This window comes from Takifugu flavidus, chromosome 2 (assembly GCF_003711565.1).
Source record: "Takifugu flavidus isolate HTHZ2018 chromosome 2, ASM371156v2, whole genome shotgun sequence".
Lineage (NCBI taxonomy): Eukaryota > Metazoa > Chordata > Actinopteri > Tetraodontiformes > Tetraodontidae > Takifugu > Takifugu flavidus.
Window position 1 is genome coordinate 9,191,803 of NC_079521.1, and position 14,397 is coordinate 9,206,199.

Below are 14,397 nucleotides of genomic sequence, written 5' to 3' on the forward strand. Positions count from 1 at the left end.
TTTACTTGTAACGTCTATGCTACGATAAAATGTTGTTGGAGTTGGATTTATTTCGTTGAAATGGTGTATGATGAAGAGTAACAACAGCATCATTTTTGCTATTTTCTTTGAAGTAATGGGGGAAATAAAATATACAAGCAAAACCTATAAAGAAGTGAAAATAAAATCGGAATTACAAAGGAAAATGCGGAATTCAATCTTGAACGTGTGGCCCAAATGATCTTTTATTTCCCGTTATAATCAACTGTATGTGTTAAGTGCAGAGTTGTGAAGATGAAAGTTCAAAACGGAGGTTAATGTTTCACTTCAACAATGACAGGTGATGAGAAATGTCTTTATCTTGTATTATGTGTTTTGCCATATGTTCCCGTCTTCTCTTATAAGTTAGGCATGGTAGATTCATTAGCAACTATAACAAGGATCAGAGACATTCCTTTGACAGGATTGTTGTTGTTGTTCCATTGTAATCAGGAGCCAGTCAGGCAGGGGGTGTTAAACACCCATCATAAACGGGGCATCAGGGTGGGGTTGATGATCTTATTTGCATGAAGAATGGGAACTTTGATCTGGCCACCTGGGAAGATAATGGAGAAGAAGGACTGTACCAACACCAAATGGGGCGGGAAGAAGAGGACGAGGTCATCCCAGCAGAGGGACTGGATTGGACTGTATGAACATTGAGAATTTGCATGTGTGTTTCTATAAAAGACTGGGCCAAGGGATAGTTAGGTGTCAGACTTCATGCCCTGGCAATGGACTCTGTTATTGTAGGGTTTTGAACTGGCCCAGGGTTCTGTAATATTTGTATTTGTATCTCGAATTGGTTCTATTGTTAAATCCAGTTTGAAATTGAAATTTATTTAAGTCTGCCGAGAAGGTGATCGGCTGCAGGCTTCCATCCATCCAGGACCTGTATATCTCCAGGACCCGGAGGCGTGCAGGTCGGATCACGGCCGACCCTTCCCACCCTGGTCACGGACTGTTTTCCCCCTCCCCTCAGGCAGGAGACTACAGTCCATTCGGACCAAAACCTCCCGCTACATGAACAGCTTCTTCCCCTCTGCCATCAGGCTGCTGAACACCAAGTGACTTATCACTAAGCACCATGAACAGCAGCCAGTCGGACTCATGAACATCACATTACTCCTGCATTGACCTGCACTATTTCTTACCACTTACCTCTTACCACTTACTATTTATGTATATACTGTATATATGTCTTATTCTTATTTTATTTTATTTATCTTATTCTAGTGTGGTCTTCTTTATGTTGAATGTCGCAGCGTCTCACCAAGACAAATTCCTAGTTTGTGTAATACTGTGTATTACATGAACAATGGCAATAAATCTGCTTCTGATTCTGATTCATTCAAAGAACACGCGGATTAGCAGCTACACACGAGAGGTATTGCGATCCAACACAGGTGAGAAACAGGTCACGCACCCGTATGATGAGATGACATAAGGAGCCTGCGTGTGTTGAATCTAGCAGGAAATGAGCCACATCAGGCCAGATGTAACAGGCTGGAAATGTAAAAGCAACCAAGTCTAAGATATTGAACAAACTTGTGCTTTTATTTTGAACAATCACCCGGTTTGTAATGACAACAATCATGAATGGCACATTAGTGACATCATGCTATCGGAAAAGAAATGGCTGTAACACTAGAAGGACGATGTCAGGGGTGTGACATAGTGGCGTGGCGAAAGAGCGCCCCCTAGAGGCTCGTAGGCGAGATCCCTTCTTCAAAAGTTTTTCACCCCACCTCCTTTAACGCCACTTCTTCCTCTCCCCGTGTTGAAAGTCCTGGTCAGCTCTCCTGGTTTCTCCTCCATTCTCTGACAAACACAGGTAAACATGTATGACGTCATCCCACCTGAACAACCTCCAGGATTCAGCTGATGGAACCAGTCAGGATGAGCAAAGAGGAGAAAACGGAGCGGGGAAGAAGAAGAAGAAGAAGAAGAAGAAGACAGTAAGAGTCATAAAGATTGTTTTTGATGGTCCATCATCAACGATGCCTCATCATCAGAACTTTCCGGATCAGGTCAGCTCTGGTCAGTTTTGCTGTAGTTGGTCAGTTGGACACAAGGTGGAGCTGTTTATCCACACTGAATCTGGGAGTCACGGCGCCGCTGCGTAAGAGCGTGAGAAAGCCTGAAACACACACACACACACACACACACAACACACACACACACACACACACACACACACACACACACACACACACACACATTACTCTCCATCAACATTCGTGTCTTCTCAAAACAAGAAAGTAGCAAGTCTTCCAAGTCCTTCGTAATTAAATTATTTCTGCAAATATTTGCTGTCGAGGCTTGAATTCTTTCAGTTTTTAATCCATGGTGCACATATGGGTGGAGGTAGGTTTGAGCCCTGGATGATTTAGCAGTTTGTTGCAGGGCCCTGTGTGAGCGTTTGAGGGTTCAGTGCCTTGCTCATGGGTACCTAGGCAACGTTCTGAAGGTGATCTGGCACCTTCACCTACTACCAGAATTTCTTTCATGTTCTGTCCGCACTGGGGCTTGAAATAGGAACCCCCTGTTTCTCCGCCCTGGGAAAATTTAGTCAAAAAGACGAAAAAAAAAAATCGGGAGTCCTGAGACTAACTTTTCCATGCTAGTGATGAAAAAAAGTGTATTTACATTTTCGAATGGTCTCCGTGGTCTTAAGGCAGTCGGTATTAAAATTATCACCATCTTCTGGATGTGAACTGACTGTGGAAACCAGCGGCCCTCTGTGATAATGCCCCCCCCCCCCCCAGGGGTCACGCTCCCCAGGTTAGAAACTTCTGCCCCGAAGTTTGGATCATGTAGCTAGTGTGAGTGCGATCCAGCAAATCGCCGCTTCGTGCAGTCAGAAGAATCTGGCGGGGAAAAGGTCGTCAACGCACACACGTGTTGGCGTTGCTACGACGACAGTGATGAGCAGGACAATCAAACTGTCAAAAGTGACGACAAACCTTCAATAGTTTATTTCACCAGTAGAGTCATTTCAGTAATAACTTAATTAGATTAATAACATAATTAGAATGCCTGAATAAATGAACCCTTTCAACATAATTACATATCTGAACCCTGGATAAATTTAGATCAAGGAACACATTTTGAACAAGTGCCCAAACAAAAGAACAACTGTGGATTCGGACATACGATGGTAAAAAACGAGTCAGTGGCAACTGGCAACCAGTTAGAAAACATCACAATTAAAATGGCCCAGTTAATCAATATAATTGAGTAGTATTTTAGTTTTACATTATCCAAATGTTCAAATAAAAGCCTTCGTTCAGTCGCGGCTTCCGCTCACACACATACAAAGCTATGCTAATTTATGATGCATGAACCTGCAGCTGGTCGTCGCTGGGACCAGGAGCTGTGGTCGGGCAACCCTGGAACCAGAACCAGAACCACCCCCACAGCAAGCAGCACCGGTCCAAAGTCAATCTATCACTTTTCTTCAGCTGTGGGACGTCACTCTGAGTAGGTCCACACGGTATCGGACGTTCTGAAGGTTTTCTTCTTCATCGTATGTAAAATCTGGACAGAATCAGCAGCGTGGAGGACGGACCTGCCAAGATTCCGCTGATGGGATCATCTGAGCGAAGCTTTCTTCTGTTCCGTCGCTTCATTCTTCACGTTCCTCTTGATCACTAACAGAGCTCAGATGTTCCCCCAGCCCTCCTCTTCATCAGATATTTTACACGGTTTCTATAGGAACCGCTTCATCGTGCTCTGCATTGATGTGTGTGTGACCACTGCCGTCATTTCAAGTAGTAGAATCATCAACAAACATCAGGATGGGAAAAAAATGTATGATGAATAAAGTGACTGTCAGCCCCTCAGGGTCATTATACACCTGCTCATCTGGTCAAATTACAGAAAACATCTCAACAATGCTGAGGAACAGCGTCTTGTTAAAGGCAGAAACCTCAGATGGAGCCCAGTGTAAAGGGAGGGATTGACCTTTGAACCTAATGCCCCATGTTTGAGCGGGTTCGCGTCTTGGTGTGGCGCTTCCAGTAACTGATGTGTTCAGGGTGTGTAGGAACTGAGAGCGCTCATCTGCAGAAAAATGTTTTCCAGATGTTCCTGACAGATTCTCGCAGGAGGTGGATTTTAAGGCAACATCTTGGCCTCAGAGAACGAGGCCATCGCTCATTTTTATGTTTTAAATTTCAAACATCTGGCAATGGGGAGAAAGCAAAGCATTGTGGGGGGAAAAGCTTGGACAGTGGGAGGAAACACAAGTGGTTCCTCCTTCTCGCTGTCCTGAGGCGCCTCTGTAAAATTCTGATCTGCTCTTTAATGTAACAATAAACAACCCTAATCAGTGTAAAAATCATTAAAATGTGCTGCCTCCAGTGGCCAGTGGTCGGAACTGCAGTTTTGGATTCACGGTAAAATGTTCTGTTCTCAATCATAAATGTGTTAAAGAATGTGTGTGGAATCACTCATCTATGCACACACACCGACTGTCACACATGCACACTATCACCCAAATGCACACACCCTCAGAGAGAGTTATGTTCCTGATAAAATGCAGAACATTCATATCAGTTTACACTTGGTTTATGATCTGGCCTCGCAGTCAGCCAACAAAAACTCACCTCCCTTTAACTTGACCTCCCCCAAAGATACCACGGAGGAAGTGTGTGTGTGTGTGTGTGTGTGTGTGTGTGTGAGGAAAGGACGCAGGCCTGACAGTGGGGTAGATGCTAACACGTCATCCATCTTTTGAAAACATGCACTGGTCGTCACGTGACCTGCTGGCTAGTTCACATGAGATGTTCAGGAGATTTCAAGTGACTTTCACCCGACTTGGGTGTGAACTTGTCTGCGCTTGTCAGAAATGGCGTGCGCGTGATTCCTCTTTGCTCTCATCCAGGGTTACCATAACAACAGCAACATGTTTTAGTGTGTCTTCTACAACCAGAGGACACAATGTTGCTTCAGTAAATATTTGCCTTCAGCAGTTTTACCGCTAACGGCTAGCCAGCCCCGTTAGTGCTAACTGTTGATGTCATCACCCTGTGGGGGGGAATGACAGCTCGCGTGTCAGAAGTGTTTATTTGATCATAACGGGATAATAGTGAAATCAGCCGAGTCATCGTGTGAACACAGATTTTCATGCAGAACCAAAAGAAACCAGATAATTTATCAGAGGTGTAGCTGTTATTTTTAGATAGGAAATGGAGTGTGAGGAAATGTGAAGAGTGGGAGGGATGGTTCTGTCTGTCAGGCAGATCCACATGGAGTTACGCAACACCGTTATGCTTGTGAGGACGCACGTGTGTGTGTGTGTGAGAAAGAGCCACTTTGTCTGGATGAGGACGGCTCTTCGGAGAACCTTGAGGAGGTCCAGAAGCAGGCGGCACCTCACAGCTTGAATGAAACGCTACAGACAGGGAGTTACCATGACGACGACGGCAGCTGTGGTCTCAAAGAACTGGCAAATGCATCAGCTGTTTTGATCGCGATGACATCATCAGTATTAATCGATTTGATGTTGTCATTGTTGACCACACACACACACACACCACACACACACACACACACACACACCACACACACACACACACACACACACACACACACACACACACACACACGGCCTCCAGGACAGCGAGGATTCTGGGTAGAAAGTTGCGGTTGTTCTTCTGGTTTCTGTGTTTACAGTAAAGTCTGATGAGGCAGCAGCTCCCCGTTTGAGAAGATAATTACCTCCAACACACCTTTGCACGCTCTCACACGAATCCAGATCCACAAACGACCAGAACGTCTGTTAACTTTTATACTCAAGTTTAATTTAGAATGCACGTTCTCTCGGAGGCCGTCGTACAAAAAGAAACCGCTGAGTGACCACAGACAAATGCTGCTCAGCAACATTCAGACCACAACCGAACAACGCGTGACAGGTTCTGAGAGTCCAGAACCAGGAGTCCAGAACGTGTTTGTGATTTTATGACCATGCAAACTGATCAATAAACATGCTGCAAAGTGTAGAAAACATGGCTAGAAAAATGAAAAACGGGAGGAGCTGAGCCGCGTCCCGGCAGTGCGAGGTCAAACTTCCCATCAGCTGCTGTAACATCCACATATTTGTTCTGTCCCGTCAGCTTGGAACGTGTCTCACAAGGTTTCTTTTTTTTAAATATACATTTATCCAAATGCTTACCAACCTGAAGGAAATTTTAAAAATCTAGAATTTTCCGATGTGCACGAGACATTTTTTTTTTTTTAAATGTTCTTTCGTTTTGTATAAATGGTCGTATTTGTGTGACAGGATTAAAGCGCGGGGTAAAAAGGTCGGCGAGTGTGAGGGAGCTGACGGGTTTAGGTCGACGCACGCTCTCTTGTCCACACTGGAATGGCTACAACTCCCGGGCTGCGTTTCGCCCACAGACATCCAGTGGCCGCGTGGTCGGCTGCAAAGGATCATGGGCGTTCAGAACGTGTTACACGGACCCCCAACGGAAAGGTTGCTGGAATATCGAGCAGACAGACAAACGTTGCTGCAGGCGGTCGAGCTCCAAACAAACGATGTGCGGGGGGGGGGGATACACCCATAACCACAAAAACACCATCACAAAGTCTGAAGTCCCGCCCATCTGCAGTGTGTGGCGTGCTGCTGAGGCAGCACCACAGAGGGGGCACAGCAACACACACGGATGATGGAGCGTGAGTGAGGGGGGGCACTGGTCTGAGGTCAGTTCCACAGTCAGATCAAACATGTTCAAAGGGAATCCTGCAGCTCGCGTGCACGGTCCTGTAGGGTTTCTGCTGCGCACACACGCATGACCTGCGCCGTCGCTTTAGCATCAGTGTGTCGTGAACAGAGCAGCAAAGCAGGAAGTGAAACCTGTTCACAGGTCATGGAGCTGTAGCGAAGGCGGCAGTCCGGATCCCAAGGCCCGTCCCAGTGACCCGATGCCCCACTGGATGATGGAATAAAAGAAAACAAAGAGGAGAAGAAGAGCAAGAGTGATGGAGGTGTGACAATGGACTGCAGCGGCGCGTTCACTGCCCGTTAACGTTCTTCACGATGGGGCTGGATCCGTCGGCCGCCGCGGCGGGCTGGGCATTGTCGGCTAGGTTGTGCGCGTGCTCCAGGAACAGGTCTTTGAGCACGCTCAGTTCCTTGCTGAGGAGCTTGATTTTGGCCTCCAGGCGTTCGTTCTCCTCCTTCAGCTCGTTGACACGTTGCTGCGTGTCCATGGCCTTCTGTTTGCTGCGCATGCGGCTCTTCTTCACCGCCAGGTTGTTGCGTTCGCGGCGCAGCCGGTACTCCTCGCTGTCTTTGTCGGCAGGTTGCTTCTTCATCTTGCTGGGGGGGAGGGCCTTTCCTCCTCCGGCTGTGGTGGCGGGGATGAGCTGGGGGACCTGTTGCAGGGATGAAGACGCGGCGGCGTGGGCCTGGCTCTGGATGACGCTCACGCTGTTACTGTCAGCTGTGGTTAGTTTCGGCTGTGACGGCCGGCTCATTTGGATGTGCTGCCTGCAGATGGGCGTCCGAGTCACCTCACCGAGACCTTCTTCGTCGGTCTGCAGGAGAAAAAGAGAACAGCAAATTAAATTGCATCCTTGTGCAGGTACAGGGAACAAAAATGACAGGAAGTCACAGTTGGCACTGGTGGCTGTTAGCCGCTTCATAAAAACAGGATCTCACCAGCTAGGAAGATCTTAAAACCATCATTGTCATGACCACCTGACGGCGAAGGCAAAAGGACAGTCGAGCCGCGCAAGAACAAGACGCCCTCATTGTCCAGGTCAAACACGGTGAAAGGGTCATTAAAAGGCACCTCGAGTTTCACCCTTTTGCATTTTGAAGTTGTGCTCACAACCACAAAAGTTCAACTAGTGATAATAATATGAAACCATCAAACAACAGACATCAGCTGCCTGGACTACATCTTAATCACACTTGACCATTTCTAATCCTCATTTTCTGCCCTGACTGATCCATACCAGCTCACCTACAGGACAGACATGTCCTCCAGGAGCCAAAAAACACTGCACTCGTGCCGTCTTCAAGCACCTGAAGCAGGCAGAGAAACTGGGTCCTGGACGGTGACCCTCATATTGTTCTAAACCTTTCAGATCGGAGGCATTCAAGTGCATCTACTTTCCTTCATCATACCAAGTGTGCGATAATATATTATATAATGTTACATCCAGTCTGTAACATGTATAATATAATGTTACAGCCAGTCTCAAGGTAACTCTGGCCAACAGATTCGTTTCCGGAACTCGGACACACACACACACACACACACACACACACACACACACACACACACCACACACACACACACACACACACACGTTTTAGTACGCATTCGCTTGAAAATGTTATTCCACGCGCTCGACGAAGAGGAGCCTTGTGATTGGTCGATGCGTTGCTATGCAGCCAGTCAGCTGTGCGCAGCAGAAAACGCTCCGGGTGGATCCGAGCGGCTGTTGCCTGCTGTTGCATCATCATCGCTCGTCTTTGTGACTGGAGAGGGGAACTCCGGTGTTCAAACCAGACAATTCATCCGTCCTAAATTTTGCCCGACCCTCGTAAATGTGGGTCAAAATCCACACACGAACGACGTCAGCACCACACAGCCCGATCCGAACATTTTCAAGCGCTCCGACTAACTTTTGTCTCCCACAAATACTTAAGAGATCGGTTATTTTATGATCCCGGATTAGATAACCACAAACCAACGGATGTATTTCAGGGCTCATACCTCGCATTTCCCGCGATGAATCTCAATAACGAACCGTTCTATGTCTAGCTAGGCAGCTTGCCAGCTAGTTAGCATGCAATGCTAAATAGCCACTGTTCGTCTTTAGCGCAGTTTGCTGGGCCTTTTGACTCGAAAAAACGGCTTACCTTCACACAGCACCGGGAAATTGAAGTCTTTGTCCCCAATAAGAAAGTATCGAGGTAATTTTCCCAATAATATTCGTCTCTGAAGGATCCGACTGGTTTTGTTTAGAACACACATAGGACGATTGCGAAATCTCTTTTACCTAGTTCGGCAACGTTGTAGTTTGACCAATCAGAAGCGAGCAGGTCGGCGCAGAGAGGGCCGTAGACCAATAGGAGACATGCGCGCGGCAGAATGACGTAAACCCCTCCGTGACTGACAGTGCCCTTAACCAATCAGAGCCTCCGCTTCCTGTTTGTTTATGCAATTTGAGCCAGATGGAATGAGTTCGTACATGACTTAATGTGACTGACGACACAAAAACCTGTGAATATTTGCCACAGCTTTACAACCTGTGATGGTCCGATTTTGTTTCAACATTCTAAATCCAAAACAAAAGCACTGTTTTTAATCGTTTATGACTGTAGGGTCATCATGTCTTGTCGTGTTTTATGTGTTATGTTGGGAAATGCATCACTTGACTTTTGCTATTAAATATGTAGTCTCATTTATACAATGACAATAAAGGCTTCTGAATTTTATCATATGTCAATTCTCACCTCCTGTCAAATCGCAACCAGGATTTTTAAACGTAAAAACTTGCTAATGTCTGTTTCATGTGCAGTGTTTCTTACCTGTGTATGTACATACAGCCACATGTGTACACACACATATTTGGACTCTAGACAAGACCATTTTTGTAATGTTCTGTAATTTTAAAACTGCTCTGACTTATCAGTGTGTTTATCTCTGTGCTCTGAAAATCCTCAGGGGACCTCTGAATATAGCAGAATAATCAGTCAGAGCTAAAGGTCATGATGCTGAAGGATGTGACATTAAAATGTAATTCCGGTACATTCGCTGAGCCTCCTGCTTTATCCATGACAAATATAACGGCAAACTATTTTTTTCTATTTAATGTTGCAGTTTGAATAAAAAAGAAAAACATCTCCAGAATTTAAGTAGGAAAAAATTAGATGGAAAAACTTAAATTCCACAATGGTGTTTCCTAAAATAAGGAGGAAAGATAATTCGTTTCCTCCCCACGTCAACCGACAGAGGGCGCTCCGGTCCAGGAGCTGGTCCCTGGCTCGCCCATTGGCCCGGGACCCCATCCTGGTCGTCCTGAGCCTACGGGCAGCCGCGTAGTCGCCTATCGTGAAAGAGCTTAAAAACTGACATGTAAAAAATATAGGGCTTGAATTACTGGAAACGGATCTGCAATCGCAGACGATTTTAAGTTCAACAGATGTATTTGTCATTTTCTTTGTTTACGGTTTCTGATATTTATGATCTATTATTATTATTATTATTATTTATGATATTTATGGATACTCCTCAGCGCCACCTGATCAATGATCACCAATCACCGGTTGATTAGTCTCTACAGCTTCTGCCCTCGCTCTCTCGCTCTCTCCCTCGCTCTCTCTCTCTCCCTCGCTCTCTCTCTCTCCCTCGCTCTCTCTCTTTCCTGTGCGCGTGAACGGGGCTCCCCGCCCACTCCTCACACTATATAAACCCACTTTGACAGTTCTGTCCCGACTACAGCAGCAGGATATTGCTTTATTCGGGGTGCCGGAGCAGTTGTCGACCCGGTCCCGTCCTCGCGAAGCCTCACCGACTGTGCCAGGTTCTCCGAATTGCAAGCAGCGGAACGACCCTCACCAACTCATTCAACTCCTTCACACTATTTCCCCGGAGCTTCTCGCCATGCCTGCCCGGTTCTAAGTTCTCCATGGAGCTCACAAACCTGTACGAGGTCGCACCCCGGCCCCTAATGAGCAGCCTGAACCACGTCCAGCAGGCGTCCTCCGGCTACAGGGAAGCAGCGGAACTCGGTGGAGACATCGGGGACAACGAGACGTCCATCGACCTGAGCGCCTACATCGACCCGGCGGCCTTCAACGACGATTTCCTAGCGGACCTTTTCCACCACAGTGCACGACAGGACAAGCTCAAGACCATGAACGGGGAATACGACTCGGTCCAGTGTGGTCCGGGTCCACAGCAGCTCTACATGTCCAACTACATGGAGTCCAAACTGGAGCCGCTCTACGACCACAACCCGCCGCGGATACGACCCGTGGCCATCAAGCAGGAGCCCCAGGACGACGTGGACCTGAACCCGGGCCTGCAGCCTACTTACCACCACACGAACACGCATTCCCAGCAGTACTCGCAACATTCCCAGCAGCCGCAGCCGCACCTCCAGTACCAGATTGCGCACTGCGCGCAGACTACCATGCACCTTCAGCCGGGTCACCCGACCCCCCCGCCGACCCCGGTGCCCAGTCCGCATCAGCACGCGCTCCCTCACCACCATCACGTGCAACAGCCGCGCACCAGCAGTGCCAAACACAAGAAGTACATCGACAAGCACAGCGCGGAGTACCGGCTGCGGCGCGAGCGCAACAACGTGGCCGTGCGCAAAAGTCGCGACAAGGCGAAGCTGCGCAACCTGGAGACGCAGCACAAGGTGGTGGAGCTGACGGCCGACAACGACAGGCTGCGGCGGCGCGTCGAGCACCTCACCCGGGAACTCGATACGCTACGGGGCATCTTCAGACAGCTACCGGACGGATCGTTCAAGCCCAGCTGAGGTTTCCCCACTGTGGGAGGACTGGGAGAACTGGCGCGCTCGAGCTCAGAGGCAGCTGTGGGACTTGGAGGGGGGGGGGGACGTCGGTAAAACGCATTACGTTTCTGGACAAAACTGAAGAAAACTCTTCGGGCTGCACGTAGGTGACGCCACTCGGCGTCTTCTCACCCTCGGATCACTTATCGGTCGCTTATTGATCAGCCGCTGTGAAGGAGGCCGGACTCTTCCGACTCTTCGTGCCTTCGTGCAGCAGCAACGCTCTGCAGCTCATGGTGACGCGATGCGTTCACGTGTGTCCAAACTGAATCTGGTAACTGCAAGCAGATCCGAACACCTGGAATGTAGACGGGCGAGGGCTCCGAAGGCGTGGAACCTGCTCCCTCGCCTGTTCAGGTGGACTGAAGCAGCTCCTGTTGCAGTGAAACGTGGACGCGAGGTTTTCCCACACAGTTGCTCTCTTCATGCAACATGTTGCTCTGATACGTTATTGAAAAACAAAATGTGATCAGAGTTTCTATGCACCCCCTACACACACACACACACACACACACACACACACACACAGAGTGCCTTCTGATGACCTTTGACCTGCAGGAAAAGGAAGCACTTTTTTACAAACTAATATTAAACCAAATTTCTTCTTGACTGTAAAATACATGTATGTATGTATGAATGGATATATATAGTAAATATATGTGAAATGCCAAAAATCTGAATGATAATAAATAAAGCTGTTTCATTACATTCTGACTCTTTTACTGAACATAAGTTCATGAAGTATTTTGTTGTTGTCTGTCAGTGTTAAATGTACCAGTATAACCAGTTAGACAGTTCATTTAAAAAAAAAAAAGGTTAAAAAAAATCACAGCTGATCATCATCACAAGCATTTCGGCTCCCGGCTGCTGTCAGATGGAGGATGGTGCTGGTGGGAAGTGGCCAGAGGTTAAATGAAGCTGTGAGACGCGCTAACAGACACGCTAACGCCGGCAGTCTGTTGTTTTCTCATTCAGACTGAAAGTGTCATTCTCATCGAGGAAGTTCCCCTAACTGTACAGATTCTCCTCAGTATCAACGTATAGAAAGATCAGAAAATTGCTGCTTTACATTTAAACTGACCAAGTCAGGTGTTCCCATGGCAAGAAAGTAATATTTCACATGTCATCTGAGTGTTGGATTTCTCCATGGGCGGAGCAGAGGTGCTATACCGCATCCAACCACCAGGCTTCACTCAGGAGGAAGCTCACTTGGGTGACATTGTGCACAGGTGTCACCATCAAATGAGGAAGATAATGCAGATTTTCTCACTGGTATCCCAGCATGCTTTGGGGCTGATACTTTTGGGGACTTTCAATCATCAGTGTGTGGTGGTGTGGAAACACAAACCTTTCCGCAAGTATCTGACACCTTAATAATAGACAGAATGATGAAAGTAAAGTCCCTTCAGCTCCAGCTCTGGTGCTGCTGTTCCACGCTGAAGGGGTGGAGCTGTGAAGCCACCCCAGAAGAGCTGAGAGGGACTGGTCACATCTGTGGAACATGTAGGAGGATCACTGAAGTTCCTACTAACACAAGCAGCACACACGCACATACACACACACGCACAAACCCACATCCTTGTACTGTTCTCATTGTGAGAACTTCCACACATGCCTGGTGCGCTAACTACTCACCCCTGACCCTGACCTCCACCTAAATCCAATCCTAACCTAACCTTCAAAGCAGGTCTTTGAAAGTCCTTTGAGAGGCAGCCAAAATGTCCTCATTTGTCAAAAATGTCCCCTCTTTGCTTGTAGAACGAGGATCTTTGTACAGTATATGGTCCATATGTGGCAAGCACAAAAAAACACACACACACAGACACACACACACACACACACATTCTGTTTGCTTTGAGGTTTTTCCTCTTTACCAGAAAGTCTTCTAAATCAGAAGACGTTGTTCCTCCTTTGGTGGGAGAGTTTCCTCTTTGTTAGCCTAGCATTGAAGGCTAACTCTGTACTCATCCTCTAGATGCTGCAGCAGAGGAATGTGTCAAGTTCTCAGCTGCAGCGAAGCACACCTCAGAAATTTGAAAGAGGAATTTTGCTGGGGGGGGGTTTATCTTATCAGTGTTTACTGTAAGCACTGCCGACGTCTGTCTGCTTGGCTCCATTGAGATGGTTCTCACTGTGGGCCTGATCTGATGGCTGCCAGCTGTTCTGAGTTCTGATGGCTACAGATCTCTGACTCAGTCATTCTGTACTCAGGTAAAGTCACCATCATCAGTCTGTGTGTGTGTGTGTGTGTGTGTTCTTGTACATGAAGCTAGGAGGGCCACAAGACATATGACATTATGTCTGGTCCTCAAAATTCAAAGGTTCCTGTCAAAAATGGGGTCTAGGTTACACTCCTCCCTTGGTTCAAGTCCTGATCCAGGAGGTTCTGCTGGGGTCCGTTCCATTTCTGCTAGCTTGGGGCAGATACTGGGAGGGTCTTTAAGCATGAGGCCAGCAGGAGCTCTGAATGGGAGCTGGAAGCAGCTTCCTTTTAGCAACACAGCTACATCCAACAGTTTCTGACAGTGACGACAAGTTTCAGGGGGGCTTGTGAGGTCCAACAGGTACCATTCTGTTTTCTTGCTACCCAGAAGAAGATTCTAAACTCTGCCAACTGAGATATGAATGTGTTCTCTTTTCTAGAACTCTCACTTCTCAGTTGAGAGTGATTGACAGCTGACCTGGACTTCTGTGAGGTGGTCACAGGAAATGATGTCATCAGTAAAGGAGGGGACTGTGACCATGATAACCCTGGATGGTGACTGACATCCTGGAGGGCAGTGAGATGAAATGAAGATTGCGTGATAAGAGTGAGGCGCACGCGCA

The 14,397-nt window shown here is 47.4% G+C and overlaps 2 protein-coding genes and 1 long non-coding RNA gene across 3 annotated transcripts; 1 reads left to right on the top strand and 2 right to left on the bottom strand.

Moving 5' to 3' along the window:
• Positions 1-30: 30 nt before the first annotated feature.
• Positions 31-2,069, bottom strand: LOC130520466 (uncharacterized). Its single transcript, XR_008948862.1, has 3 exons — positions 1,767-2,069; positions 1,445-1,524; positions 31-574 (listed from the first exon to the last, which is right to left on the bottom strand). It is a non-coding gene; the product is annotated as an uncharacterized LOC130520466 (long non-coding RNA).
• Positions 2,070-5,803: 3,734 nt separating this feature from the next.
• cebpg (CCAAT enhancer binding protein gamma) lies at positions 5,804-9,063 on the bottom strand. Its single transcript, XM_057024097.1, has 2 exons — positions 8,900-9,063; positions 5,804-7,563 (listed from the first exon to the last, which is right to left on the bottom strand). Exon 2 carries the CDS (start codon positions 7,501-7,503, stop codon positions 7,039-7,041), a length of 465 nt encoding a protein of 154 aa, XP_056880077.1. The 5' UTR covers positions 7,504-7,563; positions 8,900-9,063; the 3' UTR covers positions 5,804-7,038.
• Positions 9,064-10,470: 1,407 nt separating this feature from the next.
• cebpa (CCAAT enhancer binding protein alpha) lies at positions 10,471-12,279 on the top strand. Its single transcript, XM_057024105.1, has one exon. The coding sequence runs from the start codon at positions 10,672-10,674 to the stop codon at positions 11,533-11,535; it is 864 nt and encodes a 287-aa protein (XP_056880085.1). The 5' UTR covers positions 10,471-10,671; the 3' UTR covers positions 11,536-12,279.
• Positions 12,280-14,397: the final 2,118 nt, after the last annotated feature.